General features: G+C 44.5%; 3 protein-coding genes and 1 long non-coding RNA gene across 5 annotated transcripts; 2 read left to right on the top strand and 2 right to left on the bottom strand.

The window, feature by feature from the left end:
* Positions 1-2,609: 2,609 nt before the first annotated feature.
* gata1b (GATA binding protein 1b) lies at positions 2,610-5,089 on the bottom strand. Its single transcript, XM_062392910.1, has 5 exons — positions 4,487-5,089; positions 3,988-4,246; positions 3,770-3,909; positions 3,499-3,624; positions 2,610-2,861 (listed from the first exon to the last, which is right to left on the bottom strand). The coding sequence occupies exons 2-5, from the start codon at positions 4,202-4,204 to the stop codon at positions 2,688-2,690; spliced, it is 657 nt and encodes a 218-aa protein (XP_062248894.1). The 5' UTR covers positions 4,205-4,246; positions 4,487-5,089; the 3' UTR covers positions 2,610-2,687.
* Positions 5,090-5,389: 300 nt separating this feature from the next.
* Positions 5,390-8,574, bottom strand: cdk20 (cyclin dependent kinase 20). The gene is made up of 8 exons (XM_062392909.1): positions 8,435-8,574; positions 7,904-8,017; positions 7,643-7,831; positions 7,392-7,513; positions 7,041-7,103; positions 6,466-6,589; positions 6,200-6,355; positions 5,390-5,712 (listed from the first exon to the last, which is right to left on the bottom strand). The coding sequence occupies exons 1-8, from the start codon at positions 8,507-8,509 to the stop codon at positions 5,521-5,523; spliced, it is 1,035 nt and encodes a 344-aa protein (XP_062248893.1). The 5' UTR covers positions 8,510-8,574; the 3' UTR covers positions 5,390-5,520.
* LOC133957368 (uncharacterized) lies at positions 7,897-8,948 on the top strand. Of its 2 annotated transcripts, none has more exons than XR_009921213.1 (3): positions 7,897-8,268; positions 8,415-8,606; positions 8,741-8,948. It is a non-coding gene; the product is annotated as an uncharacterized LOC133957368 (long non-coding RNA). The 2 variants fall into 2 exon arrangements; XR_009921212.1 differs by having other exon boundaries at positions 8,410-8,606.
* A 614-nt stretch (positions 8,949-9,562) lies between these two features.
* Positions 9,563-12,439, top strand: uxt (ubiquitously-expressed, prefoldin-like chaperone). The gene is made up of 6 exons (XM_062391466.1): positions 9,563-9,860; positions 10,109-10,190; positions 10,614-10,681; positions 11,153-11,260; positions 11,507-11,570; positions 12,045-12,439. The coding sequence occupies exons 1-6, from the start codon at positions 9,751-9,753 to the stop codon at positions 12,105-12,107; spliced, it is 495 nt and encodes a 164-aa protein (XP_062247450.1). The 5' UTR covers positions 9,563-9,750; the 3' UTR covers positions 12,108-12,439.

The raw sequence follows: 12,439 nt of genomic DNA, 5'->3' as shown, positions 1-12,439 counted from the left end.
TCACCTGTCTGTCTTCACTTGTCTTTCCTCACCTGTCTGTCGTCACTTGTCTTTCCTCACCTGTCTGTCTTCACTTGTCTTTCCTCACTTGTCTGTCTTCACCTGCCTGTCTTCACCTGTCTGTCTTCACCTGTCTGTCCTCACCTGTCTGTCCTCACTTGTCTGTCTTCACTTGTCTGTCTTCACCTGCCTGTCTTCACCTGTCTGTCTTCACCTGTCTGTCCTCACCTGTCTGTCCTCACCTGTCTGTCTTCACCTGTCTGTCTTCACCTGTCTGTCTCTGAGCTTGTGTGTCATGAAACGATGTGATCAGATTAAATCAGAGGGAAATGTTCACGCACGTTTACTTTCAATTTTTTTAATTTATGTAATTTTTACAATATAAAGACAGAAGCTTTGAATTAAGTTCACTGGGTTTTCTGCATCAGCTGCACTGCATATTATTATATATTTATTTTATTATTATATATTTAAATATTATATAAAATATTTCTAGGTGACTTTTCAATCAGTGCTGATTATAAATCAGATTTAATTTACCTCTGTCAGAACTGAAACAACAGATCAGTCCAATCAATCAGATCAATCAACTTATTCAAAGTACAGATTATTTGTAATGACAATCCTTAATAACTTTACATATTATAACTTATAGGGAATAAAACAACCGAAATGACTTTTTACAGTAAATAAAATAACTTTATTGAAACAAAGTGAAGGTGCAGGAACAAACAAGTTCATAAGTTTTTGTTTTTATCACTGAGTCGATACACACATCAGACTGTAATGACAACAATCAGTCAGCAGGGGTCGTCTTCACCTACGATCTGTAAAAGCTGATGTGTCTTTTTACACACTCACCTGGTTCGTGTTCAGGATGTGACGTTTCTTGATATTCATGTAAACACAACAGGTCTGATCCTCTGATCACGTGACTGAAGGCGTGAACCAGAGCTGGAGATGACACCATGGTAGCTGTGGTGATGATGGTGATGGTGATGATGACGATGACGATGATGGTGATGATGATGATGGTGATGGTGATGATGATGATGATGATGATGGTGATGATGATGATGATGATGATGGTGATGGTGATGGTGATGATGATGGTGATGGTGATGATGACGATGATGGTGATGGTGATGGTGATGATGATGATGATGATGATGGTGATGATGATGATGATGATGGTGATGGTGATGATGATGATGATGATGATGGTGATGATGATGATGATGATGGTGACGATGATGATGATGGTGATGGTGATGATGATGATGGTGATGGTGATGGTGATGATGATGATGGTGATGATGATGAAAATGATGATGATGATGATGATGATGATGGTGACGATGATGATGATGATGATGATGATGGTGATGATGATGATGATGATGATGATGGTGATGATGATGATGGTGATGATGATGATGATGAGACCCTGTAGACCCCTCAGGACTTAATCATTACAGCAGCTCAGACTCTGAGATTAGATGAACCAGATCACTGACTGTGTCCTCAGGCCCGAGAGGTCAGGGGACTGTTAATATTTTTTGTATAACTATCACAGAGGGACATGCGTCTTTTTCCATCTCTGGCTTGTCCTCGTTCCTAAATGGACGGGTTGAGGGACATTAAGACGTCTGTGTCCAGGGGCCCGTTGCCTCAGATCCATATTTGTGCTTCGCTGTTTGTGGTGTGGACCAGAATGAGTTCAAGCTGAGGTGTCAGTTGAAAATGTTTGCACTAAACCAACCGTTTACTCTGTGCGTGTGTGTGTGTGTGTGTGTGTGTATGTGTGTGTGTGTGTGTTTGTGTGTGTGTGTGGTCAGCTCTAACGACTGAGCGGATGCCCTTGTGTGTATGTTCGGTTCATGTGTGTGTTGTGGTTGTTAATCTCATGGCACACAGAGAGAGAGAGAGAGAGAGGGTGGTAGAGCGAGGGAGACAGGCTCTGGCCACTAACCGTCTCCTGTTCATCTCCCTTTTCCTTTCTTGTCTTTTTTCTCTGGGTCCGGAAAACCAAAGACCTCCTGCATTGCACAACATCGGCCTCCAGCAGGCGCCTGCAGGGCCCTGAGGTGGGGGGGGTGTTTTCATAGTGATTCCAGACTGAGGCGGCTGACGCTGCTCTGTCACTGTCATCTAAAGCCAGAAAGTCCCTCAGTAGAGTTCATACCTCTAAAGGCCCGACAGTTACCTTATGAAACCACATTTAATTTCACTCCATCAGTCAAATCAATCAATAACATGTAATTTGTGTAGCTCATATAACCACAGTTTGTCTCTTAGATCTTAACAAGGGGCCACATCCTCTGTTCTTCAGCAACCGAGAGGAAAACAACACACAGACCTCAAAGCCACATGTGAGGGACGCGTCTCCCAGGACAGACAGATGACACTTCCGTTTGGTCCATGTCTCTTCTGCCTACATGGTGGAGGCAGGGTGTATGACCTATACTGCAGCCAGCTACCCAGAGGCTTCAAGATGCTTTCACTTAAACATGTCTCAAAACTTCTGTCCAGTTTTAAAGAAGCACGAGATACTTTTTCTTTCATGAGAAACATTTTATTTAAAGATGTAAAATATGAAGAGACTTGAAAGGAAGTGAGATTCTGATCTGTTATCAGGATGTTTGTGTTCTAATCGTCTCTGAGATGAAGAACACTTTATTAAAACATTAGCTCAGGTTCAGCAGCTGTGAGAGGGATGATTGACACGAGGTGTCCGCAGGGGGAGGGACCAGCCTGGACAACTCAGGCTCTGATTGGCCACCTCTCCTCTTGTTCTTATTGGTCACTCTGCGGTTCCTGGTTTGGATTCTGTCTTTTTTCATCGTCAGAGGCCTGTTGATCTGAAACACACAGGAGGAGTCAGTCTGAAGTACTGTGTGTACTCTGTACTACAGTCTGTAGGACCTGATGTACTCTGTACTACAGTCTGTAGGACCTGATGTACTCTGTAGTGCATTCTTAATACAGTGTGTAAAATCTTCTGCAGTTTGTGGTACAGTGTTTAGTTTGTGGAACAGTGTGTAGTACCTGATGCAGTTTGTGGTACAGTGTGTACTACCTGTTTTAGTTTGTAGTACAGTGTACCTGCTGCAATTTGTGGTACAGTGTGTAGTTTGTGCTCCAGTGTGTGGTACCTGCTGCAGTTTGTGGAACAGTGTGTAGTACCTGGTACAGTTTGTAGAACAGTGTGTGGTTACTGCTGCAGTTTGTGGTAGAGTTTGTAGTTTGTAGTACAGTATGTGGTACCTGCTGCAGTTTGTGGTACAGTGTGTAGTTTGTGGTACAGTGTGTGGTACCTGGTGCAGTTTGTGGTACAGAGTGTAGTTTTTGGTACAATGTGTGGTACCTGCTGTAGTTTGTAGTACAGTGTGTAGTTTCTGGTACAGTGTGTGGTACCTGCTGCAGTTTGTGGTACAGTGTGTGGTACCTGATGCAGTCTGTGGTACAGTGTGTAGTTTGTAGTACAGTGTGAAGTACCTGGTGCAGTTTGAAGTACAGTCCACAGGCGTTACACACTGGTTGTCCTGCAGAGTTTCTCCTCCACAGTGTCGTAGTTTCTGTGTCACAGTTCACACACTGACTTTCTCTTTGCTGAGTCACCGACTGAAAACACAAAAACTCATTTTTTCAAACATCACAATCACATCTCTGAATTCTGTTAGCCTAGCTTAGCACAAAGACTGGAACCAGTGTAACTGTGTGTGTGCGTGTGCATGTATGTGTGTGTATGTGTGTGTGTGTGTAGTACACTTCTTCTCTTGGGTCTCAGCAGGGGTCTGTTGCTGACTTCCTGTTGGACGCTGCAGGTGTTACACAGGTGACGACCAGTGGCGTCTCTTCTCCACAGGGGGGCACTGTTGGTCTCACAGCTCACACACTCACGCTGTTCTAAACGCACACACACACCCACACACATTAGTCATTCTCCCAAACAACAGACAGGTGGCGCTCAGGTGGCTCTCTCACCTGGCTGCGGCCATGACAGACTGACAGGTGACACCCAATCAGCAGAGGGGGAGGAGTAACTGCTCCATCCAGGTGTTGAGGAGAGGTAGGGTGGGGGCCTGGTCAGAGGATTGTGACCATATGAGGATTGGAAAAGTGGGGGCGGGACATAAGCAGAGCTCAGTGATTGACAGCCCAAATCGTCCAACCAGAGACAAGAACTGGCATCGTGGGTCATGATTGGTGATAGGAGGAGGACGTATGAAGGGGCGGGGCTAACCTACAATGAAAAAACTGATTATTTGAAAGTATTTTATATACAGTCACTGATCATCTTTATATACAGTCACTGATTATATCTATACACAGTCTATAGGTTAATAGATTAGAGGTGAATAATCTGATTCAGTCAGAACTTTGTTCAATCTCAAAGTTTCTCTACTTCATTCATAAAATAAAAACCTGTTGTTAAACCTCTTTAGGAAGTTTGAAACAAAAGTCAGAAAAACATTTTACAAACCTGATGATGATGGTGATAGAGGATGAGGAGCTGCTCAGAGTCACAGCCACTGTTGGTTTAAGAATGAGGAGGAGTAGGAGGAGGAAGAGGAGGAGGAGGAGGAGGAGGAGGAGGAAAGGGAGGAAGTGTGGGAGGAGACAGACTCTGGATCCACCTCAGATTTTATCAACTGGAACGATAAAAAGCTTCTCCTGTAAAGAAACCATTGCATTGCATCATGATCTGCATCTCCTGTCTGTGTGTGTGTGTGTGTGTGTGTGTGTGTGTGTGCGAGTCAAACAAACACAAATGTTTGTGCATGTGTGAAAGCAGCTTTATAGACCACACAGAGCTGAGATGTGTGACATCTTTTGAAACACACGTTTCCTGTAAAGACAGAACACATGTTTAACTGTCACAGGATCAACGTCACCTGTTGGTCGATGAGCTGCAGTTTTAAAGCCTCAGTTTGTTGTTCAGCACCATCTTGGTTTCTGAAACCAGGAGTACCCATTGGACGGTAGTAGATGTCAATCACACTGTGGTACCCCCCTCCCCCCAATACATCCAGTGCTTTATGGTCTATTTGACTCTAAATGATCATAATTCACTGAATGAACATCAGCTGTTTGAAAGAGACTTGAAACTAGAGACTGAGACAGAAACTCCTGAATGTTTACTGACGTGATAAAGAAGAAGAGTCACTTTCTATAGAAACTACCAGTGGAGTTGCCCCCTGCTGGTCAGTACACAGAAGACAGGTTTGAGTCCCCTCCACATGAGCTTGACTTTCCACACCCTGAGTCTACGTTCATTCAGTTTGAAGGATTCACACACGTCAGACGGTTCTTCACACGTTGAGGCGGAGACAATATTCAAGACACAAAACTGACAAACAGGAAGAAACCTTCTACGTTTCATCTATTGGTTAGCAAACTTTATTTACAGTTGTGAATCAGAACAGAGAGAAGTAAAGACGACACCTGTGAAACTGGCAACAAATAAATATAATCATCAGGCGAATAAAATATGATCAACTGACCATGTTTGTTAGTTCAGAGGCAGGTGGCATGTCCCTGCAGCAATGCGGGGTCTACCACGCTGTTCTGCAGGGGCAAGTCCACTGAGAAGTCGGTAGGCGGGGCCTGTAGGCGCTGGCGGGGGGGTCGGCCCCCCCTCTGAGGGATGGGCAGCTCTGAGTGGTGAGCAGGAAGAGGGGAGGAGAAGAAGTATGGATGGAGGAGAGCCTGCAGAGAGGATGAGACTGGATCAATACAACGATTCATCAGGAAAGAAGCAAAGTGAGGGAAGTTCATCTGCCCTCTAGTGGACAAATGTTTAATGTTTGTTGTTGTTCTACACTGACTCACTACAAGTACGGCTGCAACCTGCAGTCGATTGGTCGATTATTTGATCGAATTTCATATTAGTTTGATAATCAACCATCTGTTTTATTTATTTCTGAGATATCAGTCACTCTATTCTTCATACAAGAGATGTGTAAAGAAAAGAGATGGAGAAAAAGAGGTGGAGAGAGCCTGGCGTTTAGTTTCCAGGAAAGATCTACATTTCCCATGATGCAGTTCAACAGTGGACCTTCATTAATGTTCATATCAGACCACTAGGGTTCAATTCACAGAAACAGAACGTAAAGGGGACCTCTGTTGGAACCCTGAGGAACTCCACCCTCTAAGTTGCCCCCCCACACCTGGAGGCTCAAGCTCTGGTTCCTACCTGTCTGGCCGAGATGCGCTGTTTGGACGGATACACCAGGAACTTGTAGAGCAGGTCGATGGCCTGAGGGGACGTGTCAGGGACAATCTCCTCCAATGGGATCGCTGGATTCTCCTTGAAGGTGATTTTATTATAATCTGGTAACTCAACGATTTCCTGTAGAGACACAAAGAGCAGGAAGGTCTCACTCCGAGATTCTGTCTTATCGCTCACTCACACTGTATCCAACATTAGAAACAAAGGCAAAGGGACAGGTTCTGTCTTACGGGCCAGCTGTCCTGCGTGGGCGTCCCCAGCACTCTGAGGACGCAGCACAGCTGTTCGATGTCGTTCTCTCCAGGAAACAGAGGAGACAAGTTCAGCAGCTCCCCGAAAACACACCCGACCGCCCTGAAACACACGTTACACACATTCACACACCTGGGACCCGACCTTCTCAGCTGTGTCTTCGCTCAGACGTGTTCACAACAACACAGACGGGGGGGGGGGGGGGGGCGCAGGCGGAGGCAGGACGTACCGTATTAGATCACCTGAGTTTGTTTACATCACATCGACACCGGTGTCGGATCTTATCACCACGAACTCTCTTGACCTCTTAATCTGTGTTTTCTATGTGTGTTCATCTTGACATATGTCTTTTTATAAAATGTTTTGTTTTTTCTGTTGCATGTTAGAAGCGTCATCGACCCCCCCCCCCCCCACCTCGGATCTCCTCTGGACTGTCTGCAGACTTGATACCAGGAGGCCAAAAGGAGCTCAGATGAGAAGGAGCTCAGCTTCAGACTCACGCACAACACGTTGAAGAACGAGCAGAAGTTACGTGTCACAATGAGTTTCTCACCAAAGATCGACTCCCTCGTCGTACTTTCTGGCTCCATACAGCAGCTCAGGAGCTCTGTACCACCTGAACACACACACACACAAACACACACACAGCTTTATTCAGTGTTTTTTCACATCTTTTTGTATTTAATCAGCAGCACTGTTTGCTTTGGAGGAAGAGGGGGAGGGGGAGGGGGAGGTGGAGGAGGAGGAGGAGGAGGAGGAGGAGGAGGAGGAGACATCTGAAGGGAATTCAGCTCCAGATAAAAACCTCCTGGATCTTAACCAGGAGAATCTGACTGCAATGGAGACTACAACTCCCATCATCCCTCACTGCTTTGACGCCTCACTTGAAGTCAGAGAGCGCTACCTGGTGGCCACCTGGTGGCTGTACAGTCTTTCTGCCTCCTCACTGAAGAGTCGGGCGAGACCAAAGTCTGCGATCTTCAGGTGACCTGACGAGCTGATGAGGAGGTTCGCTGGCTTCAGGTCCTACACACAGACACACACACAGACACACACACAGACAGACACACACACACAGAGACACAATCACAAAGATAATCAATACAGACTGAAGTGATACTTGTCTGAGAGAAACCTGCAGGAGCCAGTTCTCACCCGGTGCATGATGTTGTTGTGATGCAGGAAGACGACGCCCTTCAGCAGCATCATCATGTAACCTTTGACCTGCGCCGGGGTCAGAGGTCTCAGGGAGTTCCTGATGACCTCAGACAGGTCAGAGAGCATGAAGTCAAACACCAGGACGAAGCCGGTACCGTGAGGGAAGACGTCCTTCAGCTTCACCACCTGATGAAGAGGAAGAACCGTGACCGTACAGTTAACCTCTGACCTCTGACCTGACCCTCCTCTGGTACTCACATGTTGGTTGTCCTCAATCTCCTGAAGAGCCTTGATCTCCCTCAGAGCCTGGTTCGGGATCCCGTCCTCCAGCCTCCTCAGAGCCACTTTCTTCAGAGCCACCGTCTCTCCTGTCTGACACACACACACCCACACCCACACACACACACACACACACACACACACACACACACACACACACACACACACACACACACACTCACACACACACACACACACACACACACACACACACACACACTTTTCTGGACATTTTCCTTCTGTATTCTCACATGAACTCATTTTCCGGAGTTTTTATTTGGGGCTGAACAAATTATCCAGAGCAGCTGACTTTGTCTCCTCCTCCTCTTCACAGCTGATCTCAGGTCTGTTTCACACACTAACTTCTGTAAACCTGAATCACAGATGCCTCATCAGCGTCTGTGTTTCTGTGCTTGATTTTAAATGAAGGTTATTCTATTTTCTAACCTGCTGACGACTTTCTCGATCAAACCACTCCATCCCAGTACAGTTCTGTGGAATCCCAGTTACCTCGACGTGTTTGGCCTTGAACACGATGCCATGGGCTCCTTCTCCGACCCGACCCAGGAGGATGTACTGCTCCATGTCCTGGTCTCTGCTCCTCGGACCCGGGGACCTTCAGTGAGACTCTGCTGGAGTCACCAGAGGAAGCTCAGTGATCCTCAGACCTGATGACGTCATGGTGTGTTCCCACAGTGTGTGTTTGTGTGTCTGTGTGAGTCTCTGCTGTAGTTTCCTATTAGAGATGAAACAGAAAAACAGATCAACATGAACTCGGTTCACAAACATGTCCATTTATTTATTCTTCTGCTCCAGACTCGTGACACAAACATCTACTGAGCTTTGACACAGACAGTTGAATCAGAACCGAGCTCAGTTCTGATTCGGCTCAAACATCAAAGACACCGAACCAACGAGTCAAAGACGAATCAGCTTCAAAGAAGAAGAGAGCTCGCGTTGCCCTGGTAACCGACTGGCGAGGCTAAGCTAACGAAGAAAAAACTTTAAACTCGCGCAGCGCCACGTGGAGGAAACCGGAAGTGACCACTGAGAATAAAACCCTATAAGAACTCACACTCGCTCCTCCTCAGGACGATTTATTTAAAATATGTTTTATGTCAAAGCAGCTAACGTTAGCTACTGAGCAGCTAGCAGTCCGCCATGTTTGTTTACAGTGACGTCTTCCGAACACCAGCTACAGATCCGGGGCAGATAGAACAGACTCACATGTAGAACAGACTCCTGTCGAACAGTCACCTATATAATAGAATCATGTAGAACTGTATCCTATAGAACTGAATAATGTAGAACTGTCACCTATGGAACAGACTCATGTAGAACAGTCACCTATAGAAGAGAATCTTGTAGAACTGTCACCTATAGAAGAGAATCATGTAGAACTGTCACCTTTGGAACAGACTCATGGAGAACAGTCAATTATAGAACCGACTCATGTAGAACAGTCACCTTTGGAACATACTCATGTAGAACAGTCACCTATGGAACAGACTCATGTAGAACTGTCCCTTTTAGAACAGACTCATGTAGAACATTCACTTATAGAAGCGTCTGTTCTTTATACTCTAGCTCTGTGTCTCCAAAGGTGCAGACTACTTTTATTTTGAAATCCAGAAGTACTTCCTGCTGTCACATGAAACACTTCCGGTGTAGTACAGAGTGTTTACATGTTTTCGGTTCGTTAACGGGAGCGCGTGTGTCGGTACCGAGTCAGAAACGTTACCGGTGACCGCAGACGGAGGTTGACAGGTTCACAGCCGCCGGACACGTCTTCAACAGCGGGCGTGTTTAATGAGGAAGCGGTGACGATGTCTGTGACCGCTCATGCTAATGCTAATGCTAATGCTGAAGCTAACGTGGAGCAGAAGGTGCTTCAGTATGAAAACTTCATTAACGATGTTCTGAAGAGAGATTTACAGTAAGAAAAATAATAAGAATATATTGATGTTGTAGCGCTGTTAACACTCATTCATTAATCTAATACTGTACATATATTAAAACATATTGCAATATAATATCAAACATTTAATTCACATGTATCCATTGTTTATTCTGTCAATTAAAAGTTGTCAGCATCAAACACTGATACTCAGATATGTGTTTATTTATCTGTATAATAACAATAATCCATAAGGAATGTAATAACGTGTAAAATTTGTTGTGCAGGAAGGTGTTGGAGCAGAGAGACGAGGTTTATGAGAAGATCAGTCAATATCTGCAGCTGAAGAACACAGTACACAGTCTGCAGGTGCACACACACACACACACACACACACACACACTGTCAACAGTTTTTTTATTATTTATCCAAAAGAAGAAACGTCACTTCAGATAAAGTCAGTGAAAATAATCTTACCTCTTTAAAGCAGAAGAAAAAAAATCAGTTAAACAAAAGTCAATGTGGAAATCTGTTTATATTGATTATTGTTATATATGAATGTTCAGACTGGACGAATCAGAACGAGCAGATTTCTAAAGTTTATTATCTATTAATTAATAGATGTTTTGCTGATAATTTGATTAATTGAAGAATCCACTGATTATTTCTGCTCAAATGTTTAGACTGAAAGTTGTTTACATGTTACATGTGAGTGTCACATGTCAGAGGCGTGTTCACATGCTGCTTAGTCAGAGAGGTTTGACCGTGATGTCACCGTGTGTGTCCCTGCAGGAGGCGGGATCTCAGCGGCTGAAGACAGACGTGGATCTTGGCTGTAACTTCTACGTCCAGGCTGAAGTGTGAGCTCCTCATCAATCACTGATCAACAGCTGATTGATAACAAACCACAGAACTAATCACTGTGATATCACCAAGACTACACAGGGATCAATTCCTGTGTCTCAGTTCAGGGGGCGGGCCTTCAGAGGATGAAGATGTCTGATTTATAGACGACTTCCTGTTTGTGTCACAAGCTGTTTAGCCGCCTCCCACACTGCAGCTGCGCCGTCTGCATAAAGTTTGTGAGCTAAGATCATTGATGTCCATTCATCAGTTAAATTTCACAGCCGCAGTCAAGATGGTGGCGATAAGTTCTGGAGAGCAGGCGGTCGTCGCTACGGTCGGCTCTACCACAGGGGGGCGTCACGTACCTTCAGAGCTATTGGCTGCTATAAATCATTATCCATAATACACGCAAATATGAGGAATCGAACATTTGACGTCTTTCACTTTCAGAATAACAAAACATCTTTATTGTGTGCCTCTGACAGGGAGGACTCGTCCAGAATCTTTGTGGCGATTGGTTTCGGGTTCTTTGTGGAGATGACTCACGACGAGGCTCTGCGATTCATCGAGAAGAAGACCAATCAGCTCACAGCGTCAGTTCATCATCTGTCATGTGATATAACCTCAAACACCAAATGAAACGTGTCCTTCTTAGTTTCATGATGTTTTATTTCTGCAGATATTTTCATTTCATTACTGTCAAACTGAGTTTGAACAAATGTAAAGAAGTTAAAGATGAAAACAGATCATGTCACAGAAATATTTGTGTTAGCTCACTGCTAGCTATGTCCATTGTTGTGGGTGTTAGATGCTAAACATGCTAACATTATGTGTTTCAGTTTCACGGAGCAGCTCACCAAAGACTCCGCCAAAATAAAAGCCAACATCCGCATGGTGCTGGAGGTACACTCACTGTGACAACTCTTCTCTGACCAGTTTCTTGATAGAACGTTTTTATAATTATCGATTATCATTTATGACTCAGACCTGCATCTACCAGTTAACTACTTTATTGATAAACCATCATTTTTAATTTTAATTTTTAACTGACATTTTAGTCTCATTGAACTACAACAAACATTAATGTAATTATGAATTGACATTTCTAATATCTTAAATCATATTTTCATATTTTCATGGTGACAGATTTAATTCAGGATATCTGTGAGCTCACCTCCAGCTCTGCAGCCGGTGCCTTGCTCAGTGGCAATGCTGAGACCACATTTTGAAACTCTGAGCCTCCCTGCTAAATATTTGCTCAGTATTGATCATAATAATGATCAGTGATTGAAGAATCATCAAATTTGAAGCAGACATTAGACTCCGTCTTGTTTTATGTGAGGAATCTGATTGGTTCTTCTTCTTCCTCGTCCTCAGGGTCTGCGGGAGCTGCAGGGACTGACTGACCTGCCAGAGAACAGAAGAAGAGAAGTTTTCTAGACTGGTGGATAAACTGCTGTATGTTCGGAGGGTGGACAGTTCAGGACGGACTTTTAAAGACTCCACCTGATCTCTGCTCAGCTCAAGGATTCAACATGGACATTCAATAAATCACATCAGCAGTTTGCTCTGATATTAATGAGAGGAGGTGGGATCAAATCGCCATCGGAGGACATTTTAACGCTGGTGAATCAGTGATAGACGTGAAGACTTTGTGGACTGCAACCACCTACGTTTGCGTAAACAGTTGATCTGCAGATGTGATTCGTAGAAAAATAGGATGGTGACTGTTGAATTCAGGAGCAATAAAGTCACAGTGATTAAAACATGAA

This window comes from Platichthys flesus, chromosome 7, assembly GCF_949316205.1.
Source record: "Platichthys flesus chromosome 7, fPlaFle2.1, whole genome shotgun sequence".
Classification (NCBI taxonomy): Eukaryota; Metazoa; Chordata; class Actinopteri; order Pleuronectiformes; family Pleuronectidae; genus Platichthys; species Platichthys flesus.
This window is presented reverse-complemented; position numbering and strand designations above follow the sequence as displayed.

Excerpts from the sequence above, each read along its gene's own strand:
- gata1b (XM_062392910.1), bottom strand. The coding sequence starts at position 4,204 with ATGACCCACGATGCCAGTTCTTGTCTCTGGTTGGACGATTTGGGCTGT. Across the intron at positions 3,910-3,987 it reads TCTGTCATGGCCGCAGCCAG|AACAGCGTGAGTGTGTGAGC; the intron begins GTGAGAGAGCCA and ends GTGTGCGTTTAG. Across the intron at positions 3,625-3,769 it reads TGAGACCCAAGAGAAGAAGT|TCGGTGACTCAGCAAAGAGA; the intron begins GTACTACACACA and ends TTGTGTTTTCAG.
- cdk20 (XM_062392909.1), bottom strand. The coding sequence starts at position 8,509 with ATGGAGCAGTACATCCTCCTGGGTCGGGTCGGAGAAGGAGCCCATGGC. Across the intron at positions 7,104-7,391 it reads AGCCACCAGGTGGCCACCAG|GTGGTACAGAGCTCCTGAGC; the intron begins GTAGCGCTCTCT and ends GTGTGTGTTCAG. Across the intron at positions 6,590-7,040 it reads GACGAGGGAGTCGATCTTTG|GGCGGTCGGGTGTGTTTTCG; the intron begins GTGAGAAACTCA and ends CGTGTGTTTCAG.
- uxt (XM_062391466.1), top strand. The coding sequence starts at position 9,751 with ATGTCTGTGACCGCTCATGCTAATGCTAATGCTAATGCTGAAGCTAAC. Across the intron at positions 9,861-10,108 it reads GTTCTGAAGAGAGATTTACA|GAAGGTGTTGGAGCAGAGAG; the intron begins GTAAGAAAAATA and ends TTTGTTGTGCAG. Across the intron at positions 10,682-11,152 it reads TTCTACGTCCAGGCTGAAGT|GGAGGACTCGTCCAGAATCT; the intron begins GTGAGCTCCTCA and ends TGCCTCTGACAG.